General features: G+C 39.3%; 9 protein-coding genes across 9 annotated transcripts; 4 read left to right on the top strand and 5 right to left on the bottom strand.

The window, feature by feature from the left end:
- Positions 1-1,122: 1,122 nt before the first annotated feature.
- Positions 1,123-5,334, bottom strand: V1514DRAFT_328444 (thiamine diphosphate-binding protein). Its single transcript, XM_066927170.1, has 4 exons — positions 4,990-5,334; positions 4,424-4,525; positions 2,083-4,375; positions 1,123-2,014 (listed from the first exon to the last, which is right to left on the bottom strand). The coding sequence occupies exons 1-4, from the start codon at positions 5,167-5,169 to the stop codon at positions 1,512-1,514; spliced, it is 3,078 nt and encodes a 1,025-aa protein (XP_066784251.1). The 5' UTR covers positions 5,170-5,334; the 3' UTR covers positions 1,123-1,511.
- A 95-nt stretch (positions 5,335-5,429) lies between these two features.
- Positions 5,430-8,322, bottom strand: V1514DRAFT_291825 (small-subunit processome). The gene is made up of 2 exons (XM_066925330.1): positions 6,168-8,322; positions 5,430-6,116 (listed from the first exon to the last, which is right to left on the bottom strand). The coding sequence occupies exons 1-2, from the start codon at positions 8,259-8,261 to the stop codon at positions 5,796-5,798; spliced, it is 2,415 nt and encodes an 804-aa protein (XP_066784250.1). The 5' UTR covers positions 8,262-8,322; the 3' UTR covers positions 5,430-5,795.
- A 178-nt stretch (positions 8,323-8,500) lies between these two features.
- Positions 8,501-11,834, bottom strand: V1514DRAFT_328439 (uncharacterized protein). Its single transcript, XM_066927169.1, has 3 exons — positions 11,715-11,834; positions 10,420-11,458; positions 8,501-10,369 (listed from the first exon to the last, which is right to left on the bottom strand). Exons 2-3 carry the CDS (start codon positions 11,431-11,433, stop codon positions 8,735-8,737), a joined length of 2,649 nt encoding a protein of 882 aa, XP_066784249.1. The 5' UTR covers positions 11,434-11,458; positions 11,715-11,834; the 3' UTR covers positions 8,501-8,734.
- A 1,233-nt stretch (positions 11,835-13,067) lies between these two features.
- On the top strand, positions 13,068-15,180 carry V1514DRAFT_362568 (uncharacterized protein). The gene is made up of 3 exons (XM_066929743.1): positions 13,068-13,347; positions 13,493-14,059; positions 14,108-15,180. The coding sequence occupies exons 1-3, from the start codon at positions 13,332-13,334 to the stop codon at positions 15,055-15,057; spliced, it is 1,533 nt and encodes a 510-aa protein (XP_066784248.1). The 5' UTR covers positions 13,068-13,331; the 3' UTR covers positions 15,058-15,180.
- Positions 15,181-15,229: 49 nt separating this feature from the next.
- Positions 15,230-16,528, top strand: V1514DRAFT_25943 (uncharacterized protein). The gene is made up of 2 exons (XM_066924769.1): positions 15,230-15,877; positions 15,937-16,528. The coding sequence occupies exons 1-2, from the start codon at positions 15,404-15,406 to the stop codon at positions 16,315-16,317; spliced, it is 855 nt and encodes a 284-aa protein (XP_066784247.1). The 5' UTR covers positions 15,230-15,403; the 3' UTR covers positions 16,318-16,528.
- Positions 16,289-20,312, top strand: V1514DRAFT_25936 (uncharacterized protein). The gene is made up of 4 exons (XM_066924768.1): positions 16,289-16,636; positions 16,692-18,199; positions 18,249-18,404; positions 18,454-20,312. Exons 2-4 carry the CDS (start codon positions 16,739-16,741, stop codon positions 19,882-19,884), a joined length of 3,048 nt encoding a protein of 1,015 aa, XP_066784246.1. The 5' UTR covers positions 16,289-16,636; positions 16,692-16,738; the 3' UTR covers positions 19,885-20,312.
- Positions 20,313-21,773: 1,461 nt separating this feature from the next.
- Positions 21,774-22,906, top strand: V1514DRAFT_362567 (uncharacterized protein). Its single transcript, XM_066929742.1, has one exon. It carries the CDS (start codon positions 21,792-21,794, stop codon positions 22,836-22,838), a length of 1,047 nt encoding a protein of 348 aa, XP_066784245.1. The 5' UTR covers positions 21,774-21,791; the 3' UTR covers positions 22,839-22,906.
- V1514DRAFT_328426 (uncharacterized protein) lies at positions 22,864-25,031 on the bottom strand. Its single transcript, XM_066927168.1, has one exon. It carries the CDS (start codon positions 24,881-24,883, stop codon positions 22,976-22,978), a length of 1,908 nt encoding a protein of 635 aa, XP_066784244.1. The 5' UTR covers positions 24,884-25,031; the 3' UTR covers positions 22,864-22,975.
- A 120-nt stretch (positions 25,032-25,151) lies between these two features.
- On the bottom strand, positions 25,152-27,441 carry V1514DRAFT_351406 (uncharacterized protein). The gene is made up of 2 exons (XM_066929452.1): positions 26,696-27,441; positions 25,152-26,639 (listed from the first exon to the last, which is right to left on the bottom strand). Exons 1-2 carry the CDS (start codon positions 27,392-27,394, stop codon positions 25,212-25,214), a joined length of 2,127 nt encoding a protein of 708 aa, XP_066784243.1. The 5' UTR covers positions 27,395-27,441; the 3' UTR covers positions 25,152-25,211.
- Between the last annotated feature and the right edge of the window lie 71 nt (positions 27,442-27,512).

Raw genomic sequence — 27,512 nt, 5'->3', positions numbered from 1 at the left:
TCCGAGTTATGATTTGCGTGTCGCTTTACTTACTTTACAATGAGCACAGATCTGAAGCACGTCGAGGCTTTGTTCATTTTAAAACATATATTGAGAAAGCAGTCGGGAAATGTCTTGAAAGTCCTGCATTCTGACAATGGTGGGGAATATACTACAATGACTGATGATTTAAATAAGATTTAAGTAAAGCATGAGTTTACTGTACCATTCCATATGAGGCCAACTTCCCAACTGCGAATGCAATTTCTGGTCTAGTTCTGGTTGACAAATATAATAGCCCACCCACCAGCTCTAAAAATCGATCATTGTTTGATTTTTCTGCCTTTTCTGGACTGAAATTTAGAGGTAATGGGGGTAGTACTTGGTTTGCAATCAGACATCCCAAACGAATCCAAAAGTTTTAAAATATAATTTTTCTGTGTCAACCAATAGACACTGTTGGTCTCCCTCGTAATCTGCATACCAAGAAAATGACGATCTCACATTTCAAAGTCATTTTTCCACTACTAAACTCATGACTTTCTTTTCATTCTTCCCTGTCACAAGCATATCGTCCACATAAACACTCACAAGAAGGTCCCTCTCAAGATTATAAAAGGTTGTAGGCTCTGCTGTATATCTCTTGAGTCCATTAAGTTCAATGTACTGAACCAGGTACGTGATGCCTGTTTCAATCCATATAACGCCTTCTTTAATCTACACACACGTCCATCCTCGGTGCTGTACTTCATAGCAAATAGAACGTGGGAATTGGTTGATCGCCCATCTTCAATAAATGTAGTGAAAAATAGGTGGGTATTTGCTCTCAAACGGGATGAACATGGAAATACCCACCTATTTTTCACTACATTTATCAAAGATTGGCGATCAACCAATTCCCACGTTCCATTTGCTATCAATGAATTGTACTCTTCATCCATAGCCTTTTGCCACTCATTTCCAGCAAAAAAAATTCAGTTCATTACGGTGAACAGAGAGAAATGGCAAAATATTTTTTTATTATTAATTTATTATTTTATATCTGCGACTGCAATTTGTTTTCCTCATAGTGCGTCAATTGTAATGCTAAAAACAAAATTAGTCATGCAATTTTTTTTTGGGATGTATTTGACTAAACTTTTCCCTTAATCTTATGAACAATATTACATTTAGTTGTTCTACAAAGATATTTACGTGGAATGGCTGAAAAAGTAAAACCGTTTCTTGTTATAGTTATATATAATTAAAAATATACCTCACTTATCGATGAGATCTATCATGTGTGTACTTTGCTGATACAGCATAAATATCTTTGTATCCTCCATAATCAATCATCCTTTTAAACAACCTGTTCTAAAAACCACTAGTAAACCAAACTAAACAAAAAGTAGCTTGAAACTAGAACTTTAAAAAAAAATATAAAAAATACATAAAAAATTTCATAAACTTTATAGTTGTAAGAAATAATTTAATTGTCCGTCAATTTCCTACAGCAATCAAATGTGAAAATTCATTTTAAACAATTAATAATCCTATAAACCGAAAGCATCGTGTAAGAAAGCCTCTTCTTCATTGTGGTGAGTAACTTTGTTACCAGCGGCAACAGATGCTGAAGGTGCACGGCCAACATATCGGATAGCGAAATGCTTGTAGTTGTCAGTTTCCTTGAGCAAAGTATGGAGACGTGGCTCAACATATGACCAAGCACCGGCGTTAAGATGTTCTTCCTGAACCCAGCAAATATCCTCCAAATTAGGGTACTCATTAAGGGCATCACGAAGCTGTGCATAGGGAAACGGATGGAACTGCTCGACCTTAATGATAGTGGTATCCTCGATGTTGTTAGCCGCACGAGTTTTATGAAGACCGGCATATACCTGACCAGCACACAAGAGCACCCGCTTGGTCTCAGTCTTGGGAACAATAGACTGATCCTCAATAATCCATTGGAAATGAGAATCGCCAGTAAATTCAGACAACTTCGACCGGGCAAGTGGATGTCTGAGCAAAGATTTCGAAAAGAAAAGAATCAAAGCTGTAAAAGTATAATTAGTAAACTGAACCTACTGTTCCAATTGTTTTTTTAAAAAAATTGAAACTCACGCTTTCTGAATTGACGGTGAATCTGGCGACGGAGAAGATGGAACAAGTTAGAAGGAGTAGTGGGATACACAATCTGCATGTTGGCGTCTTGGTGTTGCCTGTTAAGCTTCTCCTCAGATGGAAAAAACCTTGGATCCTCATTTGCAAGTTGAAGATATCTTTCAATGCGAGCAGATGAATGCTCTGGTCCCTGGCCATCATATCCGTGAGGAAGAGACAAAATAATGCCTGATCGTTGAGCCCACTTAGCTTCACCAGAAGCGATGAATTGATCGATAATAACTTGAGCGGTATTAGCGAAATCACCAAACTGCGCTTCCCACTGAACAAGGGCATCTGGCGAAGTAAGAGAGTAACCGTACTCATATCCCAAAACACCATATTCTGACAAGGAAGAGTTTGAAATGACAAAGTCAGCCTGGTCCTTAGAAACATGCTGTAAAGGAGTATAAATAGCTTCAGAGTCTTGATCATGAAGAACAGCATGACGTTGAGAGAAAGTACCACGTTCGACGTCTTGTCCGGAAACACGGACATGATAGCCCTCAGCAACAAGAGAGCCAAAGGCAAGAGCCTCACCAGTAGACCAGTCAATATTTTCGCCATCATGAACGGTCTTCTTTCTGTTTGCAAGAATACGCTTCAAGTTACGATGAACAGTAAATCCCTCGGGGGCGGAGGAAATGACATCACTGATATGCTTCAAAGTAGTCTCGTCAATGGCAGTAGGTTCGTGTGGTAAAATCTCAGTGGCAAGTTCCTTAGGCGATTTGAAGCCATCCCAAGCAGACGCCAGCCATTCTCGGGTAGTAGGGACATAGTCCTTTGCCTTTGAAAAGGACTCTTCAAGTAAACCCCACACCCACTTCTTGTGTTCATCAACATCCTCCTTAGAGAAAGTCTTTTCGTTAATAAGCTGGTTCGTATACTTCTCAATTATAGGAACTTGCTGGGCAATCTTCTTATACATAAGAGGCTGAGTGAAAGCAGGCTGATCAGTTTCATTATGACCATGCTTTCTGTAACAGACAATATCGATAATAACATCCTTCTTAAACTTGGAACGGTACTCAGCAGCGAGTTGGCAAATAAAAGTAACAGCTTCCACATCGTCACCGTTCACATGGAAGATTGGTGAATCATTAGCTTTGGCAAGGTCAGATGGGTAAAGAGTAGAGCGAGCAAATCTTGGATCTGTCGTGAAACCGATTTGGTTGTTAACAATGATATGAATGGTGCCACCAGTGGAAAAGGCTGGAAGTCCGTGAAGACCCATGGTCTCATAGACAACACCCTGACCTGCAAAAGCAGCGTCACCATGTAGCAAAACGCCAATTGCAGTATTATAGGTACCCTCGTCCTTATTGAAGTGCTGAATAGAACGCGTCTTTCCGAGAACAACAGGATCCTCGGCCTCCAAATGCGATGGATTAGCAACAAGTGAAAGATTGACACGCTTTCCGGAAGGAGTAGGTCTCTGATAATTCATACCAAGATGGTACTTTACGTCACCAGATCCTTCGTCGTCAGCCTGATCGGATCCAGAAAATTCAGAGAAAATAGACTCGTTAGGCTTTCTAACAACATTGGAAAGCATGTTAAGACGACCTCTATGAGGCATACCAATCACAATATCGGTGACGCCAAGATCAACTGAAGTATCTATCAAAGCCTTAGTACCGGGGATAAGAGACTCGCCACCTTCGAGACCAAATCGTTTGTCATTGGGATACTTAGTGGCAAGGAAAGACTCGAACGATGTGGACCAAATAAGTCTGTCTAAAATACGTCTCTTCTCATCAACGGAGTAGTTGTAAGGAGTAGGAATCTCAATTCTCTGGCGAATCCAATCACACTCTTCACGATCGGGAATGTGAATGTATTCGACGGCATACGAGCTGCAATAGGTCCTTTCACAAGCAGCAATAATCTCACGAAGAGTTAACTTGTTCTTTCCAGACTCGGCAAACCAAGGTAAAATTCCTGGTCCAAGAGAGTATTCGATATCAAGATCCTTCTCGGAAAAGTTGTAATGCTCAAGAGTTAATTCCTTTGGAATCGAAACCTCACGAATTCCAAGAGGATCTAGCTTCGCCTTGAGATGACCACGGACCTGATAGGCGCGAACGAGAAGTTGGATCTTCAAATGATTGATAACATCGCTGCTACCGGCGAGTCCGGCACCAGGAACGACGTATGGAACACCGGTCGATGGAGCTGGAACGATGGTAGGAGGAGGAATAAAGGCACGAGCAGGTTCCACCCCATTAGCTTCCATGTTTTTGAAATAAACCTAATAGATTAGAGATTAAAGAGAATAAACTCGATCAATTCTACGTACCTGCCACGAAATGTGAACGCTTGTAGGGTCGGCTTTCCAAGCATCATACATTTCGTCGATATAGTTAGCAGAGTTTCCTTCAAGGAAAGTGTCGTTGCCCGACTAATAAACTTGTTAGTAACCTATTCACATATAAAAAACAATTGAGTCTTGTGGCATAAACGCGTCTTAGATTTCTGAGCACAAAACAAAAAGACAAATCTTGACCATTGCACAGTATTAAAATAAGCAATTAACGATGAAAAATTTCAATGTTAACAATAATAATTGAAGTGTGAACTATTGAAAGGTGACGTAAATATTCCGCAGCGGTCCGAACCGGCGCCAGACGTATTAGAAAAAGTTGAAGTTGAAATTATAATATCCAACAGTAATGATGACCCATAATTAAGCCATTACAAATTCATCAAGATATATAATGGTAAGTCGGGAAACAAACAATAGAATACAAAAAATTGCCACGCCGAGTTATTATTATATTGGACCGTCAACTTGCTCTCGTGACGCAAATAACCCAAAGAAAAACAATGCTCACAAGATCAATCTATTAAAAAATTCAAACTTACGACAGTCGAAGCCTGAGAATCAACAGCAGTGGCAAGTTGCCTTGAAAGAACTTGATAGTTCAAGCCAGATGTAGGTTGGTAAGACAGACGCGACAAAGCCGCGGCCATACGACCAGAAGCATTGGCACGAGTAGAGACCGCGAGGAGTCTAGACGACAACTTCGGTAATGAGCGTAGCATGGCTACTGTGTTATTGAGAAAGTGCGGAAAGGAATTTTGGAGGAAGAAAAAAAAACAAACGGGGAAGAAATTTGAGAAAATAAAGGGCCACGAAGCTGAGCAGAAAGCGTCGTGGAGAAGAGTAATAGAGTTGTGATTTGCTGGGCAAGCTTCCGCGAACACCGGGCTTACCCGGCCATCGGCTGCAAGAAAAGGCCGGTTCAAGCGCCGGCCGGGATTAGGTAATTATGTTCAAATTTGTGAGTAAGAAACATGTCCACCTGAGCACGTCGGATGCTTGCACATTCTCCGATTTGCCGGCATCTGATTGGTCGGAATACAAAATGTTAATTACGTCACATCGATGCCGACATTGCGGTTGTTGGTTTATAGTTTACGCTAAGCCAGGGTAGGTTTTGTCGTGGAAGAGTAGGCTGTGGATCAGGCATCCCGCATTTTAATGTCAAGCATTGTCTTATCTTATACAAGCCTGATTGATATTTTCATGTGAATCAAAAGAGGCTCAAGGTCGGGATCGGAGTCGGTCGGGGTGACAATTGAAGCGTAGATTTGGCATAATGTATCTGTGTTATATACTGACACTCATTACTTAATTTTACATATCGAATTGAATTACACTTCATGCATCAAACGCCAAATGGTGCATTCAGAGGCTCAATTACAACTCCGGGTTTGACAATAATCTTTGGCTTCGTCAGCTTTTGTGTCATTGTCTGCGTAGCCCACTCCTTGCCAAGTGGCATTCTCATCGCGCGTTCATACTGTTCCCGGTTCTCGTACGGGAATGGCACTTGGCCGACGAGATACTTTGCGCTCTTTTTGGCTGCTTTTTCGTTGATAATAACGTTTTTCAGACGTGCATCTTTTCGATCTTTGAGTGCTATGCCAGCAATCTTCTCCACAAACTTTTTCTTAGGCTTGCCTGTGCCTTTACCTGTCCAGGAACCCTAATTACATTGTTAGCACGATCCATACCTCTGAACCAAAAATACACATACCCATCCTGGAAGTGTAACATCAATTTCTTTGTCACCTTCATCTTCGACAACTCGAGATTTCTCTTCCTCAAATTCTTCTACCACATTGTCTCCAGCAAATGCCCGCTTGACAAGATTTCGCTGTTCAAACTCGGCCGGTTGTAGTCTTTTAGTGCCTTTCTGAATTAACATGACTTGAGAATCAGCTACATTGGTCTCGGCGCCATCATCATATTCGTCATGAGCGCTGCGTACTTCTAAAATTTGATTGACGTCTATATGAACATCTGCGTCTCCATCGGCACCGGCAGCTTTTTTGGCTCGTTGTGCTCGCTTTTTGGCTCGTTTCAGCTTCGCCTCGGCTTTCTGGCTTTTCGAACTATCAGCAGATAAAGTCAACAACGAGCCACCTTTCGTCACAGACCCGTCATCAACTTCATTTATCCAAGGATTCGCTGTTACTTTCTTGTCATGGTTTGGTCGATTCTCTCTGGCCGACAAAGTTCGAACTTCAACAGACTTGAGCTTCTTCTGGAGACCGGAAGCTGATTCATTTTCCTCTTCTTCAGCTTTTTCAATTACTTCATTAAGCGAATTTCTAGATTCCTCGCCTCCTGGAGCATATCTTCGTCGTCCTTCATTGATAACATGAGTCGCCGATGTGCCCCCTTCGTCATCTCTTAAAAACACATGGCCTGATTCAACGCGCCTTAACTCTGCGATGGCTTCATCATTTTCCTTTCTCAATCTCGCCTCCGCATCCTGCATAAACTTCATGGCAAGAATACCTTTTTTCGAGGTCACCTCCAGCTTTTCATCATTTTGCTCATTCAAGACTTCTTCATCACTGCTATCTGAGTCCTGGCCATCAATTTTCTTTTTAAGTTCCTCTCCTCGTCTTAACATTTCTTCCAATTCTTCTCTAGATGTACTGTCCTTGTTTAAATTCATTTTTTTCATATCCTTAGCCCACTTCGTGTTATTTCGATGTCTTTGTGACATTCGCTCTTGAGCGCGTTTAACTTGAGCTTCGTAATCATCTTCTCTGTTCTCGGAATCTTCCTCGTTAAGTTGCTTGGCCCTTTCAGCATCACGTTCTTTTTCACGTTTATGAACCTTATGATACGATTTGCTCTTGATCTTTTTGATTCTCCTTGCTCGCCGTTCTTCACGAAACATCAACTCTCTTGCGTGTCTTAGCTCATTTCGTCTACTCGCAACTTCGTCAAGAGTCAATTTCCGACCCTCCAATACCTCACCTGCCTTCATTTCAATCTCAAGCTCATCCTCATCATCAAGGTCACCACGGACACCTCCTGACCCTCCGTTTTCAACTTTTTGCAAAGGGAATTGAAGACCTTCAGCTTCACGGTTTCGTTTCACAGTATCTTCCCATTTAGATACTTCGTCTTTTGTGATTTCGTATGCTGCTGCACGATCAATTCGTTGTTCAAGTCGCCTTCCTTGGCGAGCCTTGACAATTTCTGAAACACCCTTGGCGCGCTTGTCAAGTTCTTCAAGACGAGCAAGAGACTTTGACACCAGTGTATTAGATGATGTTAGCGCTTTAATATCATCCAGTGTAATCTTTTTAGATGAAGCTTGTGTTGGAAAGTCCTGATTTGCATTAATATTTGCTAAGTCTATACCAACTGTCTTTTTCTTTCTGCCTTTCGGTTGGGAGACTGGTTCCAAAGCTTTGCCAATAGCTGCATGGAGTTCATCTAATGCATCATCTTGTTCGAAATCATCCGCATCGGAGTCATCTGAAAAATAAGAAGTAGATGGCGTAGTTGCTGTTATCCTATCATGATCGTCGTCTAAAGAATCTTCGCTTTTGTCATATTCACTCTCCGATGCCTGTATATTGTCCTCCACAGAGATTTTCTCCTTTTCCTCCGTACCAAAAGATTTCAAAAATCCAAACTCGTCTATTTCGTCTAAATCAATACTTTCATCATCACTCTCATCTTCGCTATATTCTTCAATATTACGTTCTTGCTCTCCTTTTGTTTCATCAAATTCAGTAAAGCCGTCGACTGAATGTATTTCATCCTTTAATTCAAATGACTCTTTTACTTTCTTATTTTGTTTTAACTTTATTTTTTTGGTCATACTGAATTTGAACGTTGCGATAATCAAAGATCAATAGATTGGGTCTTGGGCTATGTTGTATAAACCTGAAAAAATTGATTATAGAAAACTTCGGCGTAAACTAAAATGTCAAAACATTCGACATTAAAAACTTTAAATGCAACGCTAATTGCATTGTTATTCAGGGACAGTCCAAGTTAGGACAAATCCTGGTTTGAACTTTATATTTGATTTTTTGTATACAAGATACCAAGTAATACATATATTTCTCACATATAGTTATGCGATATCATGAATTTTAATTGTATTTGAAAGGGATTTTAGCAGATTTAAGCATACAGCATAAATTTATCTGCTATGTATATACATAATCAACTGGAGATGTATCATTTCTGAAGCTTCTATACAAGAAACAAAAAATACTACTTTATAGCTTAAAACAGTCACGTGTGAATGCACAACAAGCACTGTATTTTTGAATCATGTACAATACTCTATGTCTTCTTGAACCTCGTAAGGTTTGCATTCGAAGGTGGCATATCTGGAATTGATGTCTCATCAATAAGGTTTATCAATGAATCAATATCAAATTGTACCGATTTGTATGCGGCGGCTGGCATAAGATGCGTTAGCAAAGTCACGATTCCATCCGGAAGTGCATTTTTATCGCGACTTGGTCCCACATTTGATATCTGAGCTCTCTCCTGTTTCTTCCTCTTCCGTGCCTCAGTCTTTTCGACTTCAATCGCTCGTTTTTGGGCACGCTTAGAAAGTTTAATTTCTTTGCTATATGCTCTCCCTGAAGCTTTCCATTCCGCATTATTGTCCTCCCCTTCTTCCCCTTCAATTTCGTCTTCTTCCTCTTCTTCTTCATCGCTTGTAATTTCAGCAAATTGATTTTCATCTTTCAAAATATCTCGATAAACAATTGGCCCAACTTGATTTTGGTTAAAAGCACTTTTCCCATTAAAAAAATATCGTTCCGAAAATCTGACAACCGGCGAAGCATTGGGATATAACTCTGCCATTCTAGATTCTAATTTAACAACCGCAGAAAGTTCGTCTCCATATGCCGATTCATACTCGTAAAACTTCTGGTATAAAGGCTTAGCAACCTCGGGTGGTAGCTTTGATGCAGTCCGTTCAAATAAAGCTCTTGCATTAGTGTCATCATTGGTTAATATAAGAAAATTTAAATATTCTCCTATGAAATCTACTGAATCAGGAAATCTCTTTAATCCAAGTTCAAAGATCTTGCTCGCGATCTCTGGGCCTTTATTGTGATGGTATTCCATCATTGCTGCATCCACATATATACTATATGTCGAATACTGCGATTTTCTTGCATCTGAAAAAACTTGCCTGGCGTTTTTCAGTCCTTCCATTCGTTTCTGAGCGCGCATAAAAAATATGCTACTAATCGTAAACTCCTTTGATAGTGACGCTATGCGAGTCTTGATTCTCTGTTCAATTTTGTTAATCTTTTGTTCCACTTCTGCGTTCTTGGCGTGTGATTGTACGTGACTGTTCTTTGCTCCACTCTCCTCATCGGCTGAGACAGAAATATTTTGTGAATGAACTTTGCTGTACAGTGCGGCTTTCCTTTCCTCGGACTTCTGTTCAGTTGATTTTATTTCTTTAATTAAAGTATTGGATAGTGACTGATATATTCGTCTCGCATCGTCCCGCTTCTTTGATAACTCATAAACCTCAGCAAGCTTGAAATGTAACAAACTACTTCCCGGATTTGCAACGACTCCTTCTTTTAACAGTTCAAGTTGAAGATCTGGATAGCCAGTTGCTGATGCATATTCAGACGCTTCAAACCACACAGAAGGGAAAAATCTTAGCACTTGTAATGATTGCTTATATGCATATATTATTCTTCTAAATAATTTGTCTTCTCCGTCTTCAATTTTAGAATCTTCGTTATTAAATCCCAGAGGGTCTTTCTTCTCCCAATCTATCCATTTTTGCCATTTCTGTACCAGTGTAAGATCATTTTCATCCCATTTTGGAGGAACTGGTGTAGCATCTTTTTGAAGACCATTGGATAGCTGTGTAAATTCCTTAAGACATGAGCGAGCAGACATATACGCAGCAGATCTATCGGCAAGAAATTTTCTAGCCTATCATTGTAATTAGATATTGAATCGATTAGTGCTTTGTTCAAACATACCGTAGTCTTGTTTAATCCATTTTCCCAAATTGTGTAATCTTGCCATATTTGTTCAAGGTTTCCAACTGGTATTGCTAAAACTCTTGTATATACTTTACGTTGCAAATCCATCTTCTGTTGTATTTCCCAAGACGAAGATCCAACTGGAGAATTGCGAATAAATTGTAGATATTCGCTCCAAATGCGTCCCGACTTTGCATCAATTCCAATATTTTCAGTCACAACTTCAAACGCTTGAAGAATTGTCCTTCTAGCAGTTTCTCCTTCGGTAATGATATTATTCCGTCTTCTGACATAAGACAAGTATTCTTCCCATATGATTAGTGAAGTAACATTCTTTACTGCTCGGCCAAATAATTCGTCAGCTCTAGGGAACTCGCCCGCAGAAGTTTCCATCTCGATGAAAAGGAGCCATTGTGTTGCAACACTTGGATATGCTTCAAGTGAGCGCTCGAATAATTTTCTTGCAAAGTCTAGCTTTCCTCGTTTCTGGTATTCTTCAATAAGATTATTATAAGCTGAAAGAGGTGGCGGGTGGAGAAAACTTGACGACTGCAGCTTTTCCAATCGATCTTGCAAAACTCCAGCTATATCGTTCGGAAGCCTCTTTTTCACTACTGGAAAATCTTCTTCACCATTTGACGATTCATCGGAGTCTGATAAATCTGATCTGGCAGATATAATTGTCGGTTCATCTGATATTATTTGTACTGTTGATGCACTTTGGTCTTTCGTACTGCTATCTGTTACCTCCGCTGTTGCGACTGATGAATCTGTAGAGAACACCGTTTCTTCTGGGTTTTGCTTGAGCGGCTCTGTAATTGCATTCCCCTGTTCAATTTTATACACAGCTAATTCTTTCTTGAGAACGTCATCAATCGGCAACTTATCTGATATTGCTTCTGTCTGTGAAGGCTGAAAAGTAATATTTTCACTGGAAGTCTTAGACGATGTATCTACTATCTCATGATTCTGACCATTCCTATTTTGTTGGATTTCAGTCGGTTCCGACATCTGTTCAAATTACTATGTCAGTAGACTATTAATATTAGCAATTGAACTATTTTGGTATGCACTGGGTATGCACGTGTACTCTAAAAAAAGACAAAAAAATCTTTGTTTTCATTTATTATAGAACATAATTTCTAACATTTGAAGGAACGATATAAAAGCTAACTGAAGGATGATCTTCAAAAACAAATGCGCTTATTCACTGACAAGCTCGCCATTCGATTTCAACCAAAATAAACATGCTCATACAAGAATAAGACGTCAAAAACAAAAATTCTACTTACCAAAAATAGTAACAAAGCAAACCTGTATGTCGATGATCTGGAAGAAAATATATTTGCAAGTTCTTGAAATCTAGTACGTTTTCACAAAAACTTGTACGAAGATTTATGTTTGGGAACGCCGCAGCTGTTACCCTACGTTTTGATATTAACAGAAATCTTGAAATGATTCACAATCTTTTTTCTTTTTCTAAAACTTATAGGTGCTTATTTCATTCTATAGTACGTTATTTGTTTTCCAACCAACTTGAAAATTGGCATGACTGCTCTCAGATTCAGATAAAACTGCCTTGTCAAATAAAAGCACCTTTTTTATAAATTGGAGCACATTACAGCGCTGTAAGACCTCACTAGCTTAACTACACGCCAGAGATACAACTACAAAAATGTACGTTTGTAGTTTAGAGGAACTGGAAATGTTTAAAATGACGACGACAACCAGAGTCAAAAAGGAGCCTGGCACCTCGGAAGAGGATTATCATTCGGAAAAAGTACAATGAGCCTCCGCCGAAGAACATGTGATAGGTTAAGAGCTCTCACGATGATAGTCGAGACCATGTTGACCCTATTGAACCAATTCGACCTCGAATTACAGGCTGTCCGCTTCGCCCAGAAAAACGACGTTTTTTTAACTCGGTTTTCACACCCATTACTTCCATGTACTTACTCTCTATCTACGTAGTATTCCAATACATTCCTGTGTTTTCATCGGGCTTGCTCAGTTTCCCTCCATTAAGATAGACAGGAAATTTTGAAAGTAGGAGGAAAGCTGAAAGTAAAAGATGCGTACTCCGAACCAGTACGGAGGGGAAGTCAATTGCTCTCACCCAAACCTGGACAACGTACACCTGCCAATTGAGAAACTTCCGATAGAAGGGTCATAAACTCAGCATTCACATTAAAGATGCTCACTGCCTCGATACAACGTAGTTAATGCGCGAGCGGGACTTCCAACGGTATCTTACCCAATTATGCCCAATCAAAAGAGGGAGTTGCCGAGATGGCATAGAACTCATACTTTTTCTTCCATACCCACACAGGTAATAAGGCGAAGTGTAAATATTGGTCGCAATCACTATATAGAGGTGCAAACTACAAAATTTAATAACTCCGTCAATACAAAAAAAAATTCTTTAGTGAAAATATTGAAGCTTAGGAGAATCACGCAGCGGATTCTTGATTAATTGGGTTTCAATCCAAAGAAATACGAAATTTACTTTTTTTTCGGGAACCTAGAAAATTGAGCTCACGCAGACTACGAATCAGAGTCAAATTTCGACACTTGTGCCATATTGCTCACCAAATATATACGTGCATACATTACACTTGAATTGTTTGCCAGTTGACATATCAAGCGAAACATCTACAGTAAAAGCACAGATTACAACGATATCGAAACCCATTTCGAACCAAGGCCCAATTTTGAAACGTTTTTTTTTAAATATATTACAACCGTGTGCTTGCGTGCCGATACTTTATTTTTTTTGCTCAAATTTACGCAAAAACTAATATTGGTGGCAGATCGTCAATAAATATTTTTAGTATATTATCACCAGCATTTTATTATTTTTTTCAAGATTAAACCTTCTTTTATATTTGTAACTTGGACGTTACGTGGACATGGTTGGTGAAGGCGGTAAGTTTTGTTCAGTTCTTAATTCAATCTTCGAGCTTGTCACGTTTACTTAAATTCGCGCCTTACCTCGAGTTCTGTTTTGAGCACGCGTGCAGGCCTTCTTGACACAGTACACAGTGTATATTGATTGATTAACAACATGCAGGCAAAAGGAAGCGTGGCGACCAAAAATATGAGAGAAATATTGTTCAAGAGTTTATAACAATTCTTGAGTATGAAGATCCTGCTCATGCTGTAATGACTGCTAAGGCAATCGTTGGCCCACCTCAGACGGTATGGTCTCCAAAACGTACTCGATCGGACCACCAACAGCAGCCGTCATCTACTACTGAAGAACAGCCTTTAATATCAATTTTGGAAAAATTTAGGGTTGAGGGCTATGATAATCTGGAATCACTGCAGGCAGACTTCACAAAGGCAACCCAGCTTGTCTTGAGTAAGCTGTCACCTAAAAAAGAATTTTATATGTTGGTCGATAAATATTACGTATTTGGACAGTCATTGTTTGCACAACAAGTAAGGAAAGCAACCGAGGTAGATGAGCGGGCCGAAGAAGAAGCTCAACGAGAAGAGCAATTGGACCCTAACAAGCAATATGAGATCAAAGATCGAGGTGACGAAAAGGAAGTGCTGTACATGGTTTCTCAACATGGTCCTCTATTTTCTTCATTATCCAAAAAATCTCGAATTGACCCGCGAGAATTTCATGTCCGTAAGTACTGAGTTCTAACTGGATATATACAGACCTAACACCATACAGCCTCTTTCTTCAACACTACAAAAGTAGTTCCGCTGAGGAGTACATCAGTGACAAGTCGAAAACTGGGAGTTCTTTCTCCTTCGCCATATCATGCCATCTTGGGTAGTGCCTTAGGGGTGGCATCTAAGCTTCGACCGCTATTATCGGACTTTACGCATCCTGTCAATGCATCGCTGCCTACGTCTAAGTGGCTTAGATATGATGCATATTCGAGCTATGCTCCAAGTAAGGACGAATCACATGTGATTATCAGTAGCTCAACAGCAGGAAGAGTTTGGTATGATAGGTATCTCAAGGCTAAACAGAATCTGAGTGAAAGGGTTTCTTCAATCGGATTAGTTGAGGCTGCGGAAGAAGAATCGATTTCTGCAGAAGGAGATGGAGAAGGGAGAGAATCTCAGATAACAGAGAACATTCCGGGAAAACCGCTACAAGACACAGAAATGTACATAGAAAAGCCAGAAGAGATCCCGGCAGAAATAGACCCTGCAATAATAGAGGAGTGGATTGCATCAGATGACGGAAAGGAATACGAGAGTGCAACAATTGCGAGAATCAACAACTGGTTGTTGGATCTTTACAATCTTCAGATAAAGCGACTAGAGACAGCAGTTCCAATTCCGCCTCCTCAAATGGTACCAGCTGCTGGAGCTTATCAAAATCCTCAACATTTAATGCAAATGCAAGTTCAGCACCAAAAGCAAATACAAACGTTTCTTGAAGGACCAGCAGTTACAGACGAGGAGAGAAAGCTAGCAAGAAAAATCCAGATTGCGCTAACTGAATTTATATCACAAGTGCCACCGTATTTAATTCAAGATCTCGCTTCAGGGATTCTCCCTACAGTGAGTACTACAACCGTAGGAAGCCTTCCTCCTGATGCTTCTGAACTTTCAGCTGCGGTCAACACACCAACAGGAAATAGTTCAGGCTCAAGAAGACGAAGATAAATCGATAATCAATGTATTTTTTGAAACGTATTTAGATTTTTGTAATATTAGTGTTTAGGATATGTAATAACAATCATGTTTGTACTCAGATCACATTGTTTAATAAAGCGAGCTGCTGCGTTGCAATGTAGATTAAAATTACGCTCACTAAGCTTTTACATATACGAGCGCATGTCCTCCCCCATCACCATTTCAGTTGGGCGAATACAATTATTTCCTTTTAAATTACAACTATTGTTACTTATTATATATATAAGACCTACTAATCACGGTTTTACATACATAAATTCACATCCAAACACGTTTTTTAAGCTTACTCAGCTTATTACAGAACACTATATTCGGAATGAATCTCGAAGCATTTTCATATGATGCGGGACGGCCAAATTCAGTGGAACCAAGTCCGAGATTTCCGTTACACGCATGGGATAGAGAATCAGTTGCAGCATTTGAGCGATTACTTGGACCTTCAAACGATATGTCCAAATGGACTCAGCTCCCGTCTCTAAAATTACTCGAAACCACGCTAGATGAACTTGCCGGAGTTCAGCCTATCCAATTAATTTTGGAATTATTCGAACGTCAGATTGCTCGGACATCAATATTAATGTCGATTAATGCTCAACTTCAACGCGAGGTGGCTGAACTACAAGAACAATTGCACCACCAGACTTCGTTCATCACACAACTTCCACCCGATCTTCCATTTTATTCTACAATCCCTAATTTTTATGTTCAGTCACAATTATCAAGTTCCAGTATAGATTATTCGTCAATTACTGATATCTCAAGCAATGGGCAGACTTACCCATCAAAAAAGGTATCTAAGAATTAACATATTTTGCTTGATTTGTGAAATTTTTTATTAAATTATAATAGCGTGTTATAGTAGGACTTGTTCCGCCTCAATTAAATGGTAGTTATCCACCCAAAGCTACATTATCTGCATATCAAAATGGGTATGCTGCCTATTGCAGCAGGTTCCGCGCATCTCCACAATCACACAATTCGTCACAAGCGGCAGAAAATATTACTCCCATAACTTCAACCATACCTTTATCCATTCAGAAAAGTAAAAAAACAACTAATACACGCGATAATATCAGCAAGCGAATTTTTGATAATTTTAATGATTCTTCACAAGACAGAAAAGAAATTCAAGATGATGGCGTAAATCCGGCTGATGTGTTTGAGGTGCAACAGCGAGAAGGTCAAGTTCATGAATTGGATGTTTCACCAACTCGTATACTGGACAGCTAATTAGCTATTAGCTGTTTTTGAGAATCGCTTGTTTGATTACTGGGATGTATTTAATTAACTTATAATTTTCACCTCTGTACATATATTAGCGACGCGTCTGCATTGCAGCGACTTGACGTCAAACGCGCAATCAAGTCCGGGTAAACTTAGTTTTGGGTTGCGATCAAAGTGGGTAAACAAAACAACAAACATAAAACTTGGGGAGGCACCGCATTAAAATCTTTACTTGAAGATTATTTTATATAACTATAAGAAGCAGCATAAAAAGGGCGAGAGAACCGTTAGTTTACTACTTATGGAGAGATTTATTTGAAACTGGGTAAATAATCAATTTTTGGTTAAAAACTTTGGCATGATACTGACCTGAGTCAAAGACTAGTGCAAATACGTCGATTGTATATCGTCAGACATTATATCAGAAATGTCATTCATTCATGGTGTCAGCTCAGACAGTCAATCCAGTAATTCTAGTTTATCGACACATGATAAGCCTTCTGAAGATTTAATATTAAACTCACAGTTGGTTTACGAGCCTAGCAAAGAAGATCCGGAAATTTCAGCAGAACTTTCATACGTCGCAGAAAGTTTCAGTAAACTAAGCTTATTCGGAAAGAATAATGATTCAGTTACATCTGAGATTCATGATCACACACAGGGAAATGCTTCAGACCAATCGCAAGATCAAATATTTGAGGAGTCATTTAAATCAGAGGAGGATCCTATTCGTTCCTCGTACGATACAGAGCAAGACACAGAATGGCAAGAAAATCAACACACAGAAATTTCTAATGAAAAATCAGGGGTCAGCATCAATGTTGGTACCCATGCGTATCCTGAAAATCACTACGACAGTGACTTCTCTGTTTCAGATGACGAACAAAATATTTCATTGCCGTCAGTAGAACCATCGTTTGCGGGATCTTTGTTACATAATAATTCTATGCCATTGACATCATCTCCAACTTTTGTTCGGCTTCGCAACGAAAGTCAAGATCAACTTGTTTCAAACCCTTCTATTTCGCCAGCTCCAACTTCGTCACTCCAGGATAAGGACGACTTAAGTGAGCACTTTCATAGTGAATATGATGAAGTTCCTGATTATATTGAAGAGTCTCCACTTCTTAAAAAATCGTCAGTACAATTTTCATCACGCATTTTTGATCAAGACAAAGAACCACAGACACGTCGGCGAGTGTCAAATGATCCGACTGAAACGGCCATTGTCTCAAGAGTAAAAAATGTTAATGTAACTGATTCAGCGGTTAAGCACTTTAAGGCCTTCAGTGGCCGAGGTTCAGGCGCTGGACTACGAACATCTGTTGAATCGGAATCGGTTTCATCTGCTACAACAGTTCCGGGTATTGCGGTAAAATCGACAAACAATACGGGAACTTCAATAGGAAAATTAACATTAAAAGAACAAGCAGCTTTAATTGATAAACTTCAGAAAGATAACTGGGGATACCAGCTTAAGATATACATATTGCAAGAGGAACTAGATAAGAGATCGGAAGACAATGTTCGCGATATTAGGAATGAGAACATCGAGTTCAAGAGCATAAATGTTGGCCTTAATATCGAGATTAAGAAATTACATAGGAACATTGCTGACCTGGAGTCTAAATTGAGAAAATCAGAAATTGCTTACGATGATTTGCAGAACAGGCTGTTTGAACAGGAGAAGACTAACAGTTCACAACACGAGATTGATGTTATTCAAACTGAGCTCGAATCCGTAAAGATCGAATTACATAATACAAAATTAAAGCTCGCAAAAGAGCAAAATGACGTGAGAGCTGCTTTAGAGAGAGAACTACAATTACAAGACGAAATCAATGACTTGCGAAGAAACCAGAATAACGATCTTCTAGAAGAAGAAATTGTAAGTATTTTGATTAGTTTAATGTTTACAATGCTAATAAAGAAATTAGTCTGCATTGAAGCAAATTCTTGAAAAAGAGCAGCAAGAACGTGAGTCAGCTCAAAGAGATGTTCTTGACCTGCGAAATGAATTGTTACGAGCTAGAAGAAGTACATCGACGTTAGGTGACAGAGATTCAAGTATAGAATCGTCTCGATTACGACAGGTAAGTTCTACAGTGATTCGTGGCATTTACAATGTTGTAACATATACAGGAAAATCGTGAACTTCGGCGTGATCTAGCATCTCACAAAACTTTAGTGGAAAACAATAGTAACGAAAAAGATTATTTATTACGAGAGCTTGATGAACTTCAGAGATCAATTCGACGTTCTTCTTCTGCAGCAACTTCATCCAGACATTCTATGACTGGTGCATCAGAATCCGATGAAAATGTTGAAGATTTGAAAGAAAAGGTAGCGGAAGCCAGAAAGATTGCACGCGATCGCAAGAGACAAGTGGATTATCTCAATCATGTGAATGGAAACTTACAAGACGAACTTGAAAAACAACGATTGACGATAGAGTCACTCGGTATCGATCAGGAATCTCTGACAGCTGAAATCAGTGAGTTAGTTAAAGATATAAGAGAACGCGACGATGAAATTATCACATGGCAAGAAGATTATGACATTTTATCCAACGAAGCAAACGCCGAAATAATTCGTTATAATGACCTTGTAACGGCAAAAGAAAGAGAATTTTCCAAGCTCAACTCGGAAATCGAATCTTTTTCAAAATTGGTTTCTGCATTTGAACGTGAATCAGATAATATGAAAGTAGAAGCAACAGAGTACCGCGAAAAGATATCTGCTCAGGAAGGAAAGATTGATGAGCTACAACGAGCTTTAGATAGCGCGAGAGAAGATGGTGAACTCCAACTCCAAAAGTCACAAAGCGACAACGAACGGGAACGTGAAAGATGGAATGAACTGAAACGAAGGGCACATGAATCTGAAGTCAAGTCACGCGAACTGATGAAAAAGCTTGAAGAAGCCAATCTCGCTCTGGGTAAAAATGCAGCAATTAGCAAGCAAATTAGTTATTATGAGAAGGCAATGGCACAGCTTGACGCACAGCTTCAGGAGCTTCAGCGCGAGAGCGCAGCTCGAGCAGATGCAAGGTCAGAATGGGAGAAAAAGGCTACTGAATATGACACAAAGATTGTTTTACTGGAACAAAAGCTATCAGAAGCACAAGATCGCAATACAGCACTTCAGCAGCTTACAAATGGTTCAGTCAATAGCAAAATATCAGGTGGCTCGGTTAACAGTAAGTCAGGCTCGATAAATGGAAATATTAATAATTTATTATCTTCCACGGGTTCATTATCAAACGCATCTTCGGGAAAGTGGGCGATCCGGCTTCAAGAACTTGAGCAACGACTTAAAGCGGAAAGAGAGGCAAGAGTTCGGGAACGTGATGGGGCAAAACAACGGCTTGATGAAGCTCATCAAGAGAACGGCTTATTGAAAGATGCCTTATCTAAAGCTCGAACTGCGCGTCAGCCGACAACTACGTTCGGTACTCTAGGTACTTTAACCGGGGCTTTTCGCTTCGGTAATAACTTAGTGATTGATGAGAGACATTCTGGTCTAGAAGAGACTAAAGTTGAACGACTTGAAGATGACGACGACGTTAGTTAGAATGATAATACTGGTTAATTCATTTTATAAATTTGATTTTGCGTGTATATTTTTTATAATTTTTTTCTCTTGTATAGTATTATCCGGTTTTTTGTTCTGGATGGGTAGATTGTTATAGTTATGCAATAATTTTTCGTATAGGGTGACTTCAATGTAAATTATTTACTTAATTAATATATTTAAACAGTATCTATGTAATCCACAAAAAATTGTACGACAAGTTGTTACCGCAATACATTGAAGCGTGTAATCAAGTAACGGCATGAGGTACAGCTCGTCGCATTAAAAAAAATCCTTCTACCCGTTCTTTTCCCCTCCGTTCGCCTACGAAAAAGTAAATAAATAGAAAACTACTTAAATAAACATAAAAAGACGACGCAGTGAATAGAAGGGTGTAATTGTGTCAAAGAAAAAAAAAGAAAAAAAGATAAATAAAAATTCTCCATGAGAAATTTATAGCTGCAATATTTGGTTTAGGGTATGTACGTACGATGAACCCTGGTGAACTCATGAGATTTGGCGTTGGCTGTGAGAACAAGTTGAAATTAGAATTTAACAACACAATGTCAGACGATAATAGGTAATGACATTTGGTAAAGCGAATTTGGATATATAATTGAGCTAATCAAGTTTATAGGTCGTCTAACAATAATTGGCGCCGACGACAACTACAACCACCACAACAACAAGTGCCATCACCAGCACAAACCGCAACCACCTTACCAGCAATTGTACCATCAACAAGTGCAGGAAACGTTGGCCGTCAGCAAAGTTTGATAAGAAATTTTAATGGGAGAGAGGTGGAAGAATATCTAAATAAATCGTATTCGGCAGCGCTAGCAGCTGCATCAACAAATGCGGCAGGTAGTAAGGGTGCGGTAATCTACAAGCCTGAATCTTCTGGCGGAGGATGGAGCACATCAACAGGAGGAAAGGGTTCCGGCCCCTATGGCGGAGGCAATCATAATGGCAATGCATGGGATGGACAGAGGATACGTCTTACTGCGAGCGGGAACTCAGTTCTGAACGAATTGCGGAAGGGATTACAGGCTCTTAATGACAAATAGCTTGCATTCTGTAAAGCATGACATCGCGGTTAATTACTTGTATTATAGCTCACAATCAATGGAATTTTGTGGCATGTACCATAATTTTTGTAAGTTTAATTAGTAGATGTACCGAGTTGAGTCATATGAGCAGAGAGATGTCGACTTTTTTTGTATAACTTTAGTTTTATATCAGTTTTTTTTTCAAAAATTTAAATCTTGAAACTGAGCCTATATATGGTTATTCTACCACAATGTCACAATGTCTTGTTACACTATAAATATCACCAATCTGAGAATGTAAACATAAATATGAAATTGTATTTCTAAACTTGCACACAAAAGGCGATAATAAAGACCACAACAGCAGTACGGTGCATGTAATCTAAAATGAGTCTTGCAATCTATAACTATCATGTTTAAGCAAATCTAAATTTCTAAGCCATTTCATTTTATTCTTACAAAAATGGGCATTTTGCTTCTGCTGTCGTCTAGTTTTGCCAAAGATTATTCTAAATGATATCGACAATATTTACCAATAGCATTCACACATATTTTAATATCTTGATACTAAACCTACCTATATATATGTGATTTTTACCTTACTGATTAATATTAGTTACATTCCATCTACCCCGATTAGAGTATGTATAAGTCGATCTGTATTATGGTTTCTGGTGACAGACACTAAACTAAATATATTGCAATTTATTTAAAACTTTATTTTCTCCTGCGCAATTGCAAATATTTACATTGCTTAGAGCCCTAAATACCTCAACAATAGTACCGATAAGAGATTTCAAAAAAAAAAAAAATTGCTCGTTAGATGGTACATATATTCATGATCTGTTTCGTTTAAAAATGTCACCGCATGCTGTTTTAAATGAGAAGGTCGAAAAAACAAATGATTTTTTAGCTGACTCTTTAAATCAACTGAAAAATTTGGTGTCCTCAGTAGAGGCAGCATCGAAGAGCATTGATGCTCTTCAAAGTTCAGAAGAGATCACAAACTTCCAAAATGGAGGAGTACCAGGTATTTCTTTACTTGGATTAAAAACAGATATAATGGCCAGTTATGTTCATGATTTGGCTTTACGGGTGTTATTTTCTACTGGCAGATTAAAGAGACTCAATCACACAGATGATGGTGATGTAGCTGATGAAGATTATGAAAAGATGGACAAAAAAATAAGAGAGTTGATCGTAACCGACAGGACCATTCTTGAAAGAGGTATTCGACCACTCGAGAAAAAAATTGATTATCAAATTAATAAGGCACTTCGTGCTGCCGCAAATCCTCCTAAAGCTCAGAAAGCAAACATTTCAGGTTCAGACGGAGGGTCGGACGGAGGTTCAGACTCCGAAAAAGAAGAAATTGAAGACATTGAGCAAGACTTGGTTCCATTATCATTCAAACCAAGACCAAATCTTCTTGTTTCGGAAGCTACAGGAACAAATGATCAATCTTCCAAGAGAGCTAAGGACGAAGATGGCAAGTTAAAGAAATATGTTCCACCAAAGATTAACCCAACAAAATTACCTTTCACGAGCCAGCTTAGCGGATTTTCAGAAGATAAACCTAATCGTTCAAGACAACGCAGAAACCAGGCATTAGAGGAATATCTTGCACAGACCGGGTCTGGTGCTCCGGAAGCTGCGCCATCAGTTGGTTCAAACGTTTTACAGCATGGCCGTGGAGGTACGAGAACTGCTAAAAGCCAGGCAAAAGAAGACAGGGTTAGAGGTTATGAAGAGGATAATTTCGTGCGTTTACAAGATGATGGTAAAAATAAACGGAAAAAATCTAGACAGAACGATGAGTTCATGGGGGAGAACTGGGATATTGGAACAGGTGATTATAGCTCTACTAAGAGAAAAAAGAAAAGTGTATGGGATAGGAATAGGTAAGGCCATGTCTGTATGTATGTATGTATGTATGTATGTATGTATGTATGTAATAAAAGTCAACTGCTTAGGAAAACCAAAACACAACACGAATTTTACAGTAAAAATCGTAATACAACAGATTAAATGATTTGTACAAACTAGTCTACCTTAGCCAAGCTCAAACCAGATACTCCTTCCCTCAAATTGTTTGAGAATTTGGTTGGCAAGCTCGAAGATCCATGTTTTGATTTTTTTAACTTCTTGCGAGCAACCATGACCGGTACACTGCTCTTTGTCACCAAGTAATTTGAAAAACTCCCTAATAAAACACCCTTTAAAGCAGATCGACCTCGGGAGCCAAGAACAACCATCGTGGGATTAAGATAATCAATTACGTCACAAATCAAATGTTTGGGTGATTTACAATGCATCACTTCAATCACACACTCGACTTGCAACCTTGTCTTCTTGAGAAGTTTGATAATTATAGAAGAAATTTCTTTTGCAGCAGTGATTCGCTCTGACTCTAGTTTGTTAGCGGGCAAGTCGTCAGATGTAGGAAACGTGCTTGCCTGAGGCGAAGTTACTTGAGCATCGTCTGGTTCTTCTATCGCATTAACAGCATACAAAATATTACCATCTCGAAGAATTGTTCCAATGGTCCACTCTAAAGCATAAAGAGATTCTGGAGAAGAATCCGTTGCAACTATGTATGATCGTTTTTTAATTTCTGGATTTTCTCTGATCTGGGGAAAATCTCCACGAGTGATTGTCTGCAGCACCCGCGCTGCCGCGAAATTAGTTTCAATATCGGAAACCTTAATGGGCAAGTTAACTGCTTTTCTGATATCTATAGCTTCTTCAGTGTCAGAAGTATAAGGCGAGTTAAAAGATTTATTTGCATCTTCAACAAGGTCAAAAGCGGTTTTGGGACGAATCAGATGACGTCTGTAGCTGTTGTCAATATGCGATGGGGGAGGTGCGGAGAGCAGAGATTGTACATGATATTTTTTTGCCGACGATACTTGTTTTCGTTCTTGTTCCATGGCAGCCAACAAACTCTGAGGTGGCCGATCATTATTTGGCACAGGTGAACTTTCATCAAGATCCGAATCATCCGAATCATCTTCATTGTCATCATCGTCAGAGGAAGATGATTCGATAGCGTCTTCATCATCCTCGTCCTTTTGCAATCTTGCATCTGAAGATGGTGACTTCTTTGACGCCAAAGCTGCTAGCTTTCCACCTGATTTTAATAATGCCGCATCTGAAAGCCTTCTGTAGGCTGTAGAAAAATCTGATTTAGGTTCTTGTGGTACTAATGGGCCTGACCTTGAAGCAATTGGAGACTGTGACCGAGATCCAGCGGATATTGTGGGCGAAAGAGGTGTATTTGATGAAACTGGTGATAAAGAAGGAGAATTCGGCCCGGAATTAGACAAATAAGGAACACGAGAATCTTCTGCAGACTTGTATCTTCGCAGTGCTCCGCCGTCAAAAGAGGATGATCTTGGGTGATTGGACTGTGATAAATTAGGCTGATAACCAGTGCTAATAGTAGGATATGGAGCCAATTCGGGACCAGTATTTGGTAGCAACATTGAAGAGCTCAACCCATGTGGGATCGAACCAGTAGATGGACGGCGACCCTGCTGATTTGATGACTTTGGTCCTTGAGCTCTTGCTTGGGCTATGAGCTCTGGAACAGATGATGATGAAAGAAGCAAATCCTGCGCAGCGGGCGAAAGACTATTAAAATTCTTGACAAGAGTAGACGGTGTAATCATGCCACCCAAACTAGCAATATTATTGCCATTTGCACTCCCAAGATTGCTGGCGCCAGTTACAGAACTTCCAGCCTGGCTGTGGTCTGACCGCAAACCCGACGATCGAAACGGAGAAACAGACCTGGAAGTTCGTGCATGTCGAGAACGATTTAACCGAGATGATGCATCATTAGATCTAGAATCAGAAAAAGGAGGTAGCTGTGGTTCTGCTGGCTTATTTGATTCAAGAAGTTTTAGAATTTCGAGACGCTCTTCTTCTAACGCCGACTCAAGAGACATCACGAGACAAGCCTGACCGCAAATTTAAAATTATAAATAATTAATGCCTTTAATATGAACTGAAAGTCTTCAAAAAAGTGTGAGTACAAAAATTAACTTGTTGTAAATGCTTGTCTATAGCCCTAACTTTTTCAATCCGATGTTGTATGGAGTAGTAGATAACGCGCATTGGCGGGTTTCGCTAATGATGACAGCAGTGATCAGCTGTGGATTATGTCATCAATGCCATAAATTACGTATTACACGCTTCTGAATTCACAAGCTAATGTTATTTAACATGCATTAGATTCATTAATCATTATTACTACGTTTACCGGCCCATATTAATTTAAAACCTTTTCCGTATTATCATTTTGCTATTGGTTTCCTTAAAAGGTGCTCTAGTGATGGGCAGTGTTAACTCATCCGCTTCTTGATAGCGTAAACATGCCTTGCCTTTCTTATTTCGAAAACTTTTGGCTTTTTTCTTTTGCAAATCTGTAGCTAAAATTTTCGATTTTCTTTTTCTTCCTCGTAATGGTGAATAATGCTCGCTGTCCTGTATCATCTCGTCTACATCCGATGATGTCATCGTCATCTCGTCAAGATATTCATATCTGTCAATGTGCTCTCGAGCTAAGGAAAATTTTGCTGATTTTCTACTAACAGAATATACCGAAGCTGGAGTAGATAATAGTTTAAAAAACTTCTCCCGGATTAATTTTGTTGATGCTGGAGTTAGTTTCACAACTGAAGATGGCGGCTGAATAAAATCCAATAATCCTGAAGACTCAAACCTCGAGTTAACAGTAGATGGAATGTGAGGTGACATCTGCTGGTCATGTTCCGGGTCATTGATAATTTTCTGTGCAAAATCTTCATCCATTAATTTAACATCCGCGAGCTCGTCTGAGCTTTCCAAATCATTATCCGACTTGTTATTATCCATGTTCAAACCCATTGATTCGCCATTACATTCGTCTTCAAGTTCTATCCACTCCTCAATTGATTCATCAAAAATCCAACTCTTAGTCCTTAGAGAGCGGTCTCTTTCTATTGCTTGTTTTTCCACGTCATACTGCCAGGCCAATACGTGGTGGTCTCGAGTGTTTGACGTTAGGACTTTAGACACGGTGATTGCATATTTGGGAATACGTTCTATTAGCCTCTCCACTATGGGCTTAACTTGGCTTGTATAATTATTATAACACAATATCAGCGCCTCCCGTAGTTTGGAACCTACCGTGAAGACTGCTGATGGTGTGGTCGACGTTTGATAAAAATAATCAACAAATTGGTCTGAAATAACTCCAAGATATACCTGGTGAATTGACAATAGCCTCCATACCGTATTAAACCTATCTCTATTTGAATCCATTATAGAAGTTAGCTTCAAAATATAGTCCACATCAAATACATCAGAATATTGGATAAGCAAACAACATAAACGGATCAATGCTGATTCAGTTTCCCGAAAAACTGGGCGTGACATTCGTCGAATCATTTTCCTACACGTAGAAAAAACGTGACGTATCATGTCCTTTAAACCAGAAGAAGTCGCAATTGGTTCGTATTCCTCTCTTTCAAGTATTGAATGAAAAAATCTGTAAAAGTTTTTATCGCAGATTGTTTCTACCGTTAATTTGGGTGCCAAGTACTGAAGTACAATAAAAGGTGATGATTTGCAATAAAAGCAAAGTTTAAGTATCAGATCTGCTTGTGTCAAAATCTTTTCGGGCTTTGAACATTCTAGGTGTGTCCTCAATAATATCAATGCCTTAACCTTAATTAGCTTCTGTTAACGGCATTTTCCAAAAAATATCATGAACTTACAAGTTCATATGCTTCCTGCTCAACGCACTCAAGAATTAAGCATGGCATAAGCGTTTCAAGCAAAGACGCATCTTTAGCAACAAGAGAAACACCATGCCCAAGCAAAATAAAGCGTTTGTAGAATTGCGATACTTCGAAGGCGTCATACCAATTGTCATCGTGAACTTCACCAGAAGTGAGAACAATACATGTTCCAATCGATATGGCTGACTTCTGCGCTAGAGTATTAGGGGTCGTATAGGCTTGTGTCAAAAAATGCCTGAATGCATGAAAAATTGAAACACAAGCTGAATAAATCTCCGGCTCTAATTTAGACCGTAATTGAAAAACTAGAACATCTGATCGATCATTTAAATCTTTATTTGCCGCTATTACTGATATTACAGGTTCGCCGTTTTGTTGTTTTAATAATGACCTTGGTATTGCGGACGTCTTGTTAGAATACGTTTTAGTAACGCGTCTTGAATCGCCTTTGGTTGTCCTCTGACGCGGTTTGAATGCCCATTCTGCTGTATCCTCAAGAAAATAATCAGAACATTTTGCCTTCTCTTGATCGGAAGCAGAAGTTATATTTAAAAGCGAAGGGTGCGAATCAAGTAAATTGCGTAACACGGTAAGTTTGGTGCTCAATGGGCGCAGAACTCGATGACATTTGGCAGTAGTCCATTGAGAATTCAATGTATTGGAATTTCTCGACATTAATACTCACCTTAAGAGTACAATTTAAAATTGTCTGGCCGCATGCATGAATTATATTGTATATTAATACAGTTCACGGATAATTACAGGCTTTGTTTGCATGTGCACAAACCCCGTA

This window comes from Lipomyces japonicus, assembly GCF_038497905.1.
Source record: "Lipomyces japonicus strain CBS 7319 unplaced genomic scaffold V1514scaffold_12, whole genome shotgun sequence".
In the NCBI taxonomy this organism is placed as follows: Eukaryota; Fungi; Ascomycota; class Lipomycetes; order Lipomycetales; family Lipomycetaceae; genus Lipomyces; species Lipomyces japonicus.
This window is presented reverse-complemented; position numbering and strand designations above follow the sequence as displayed.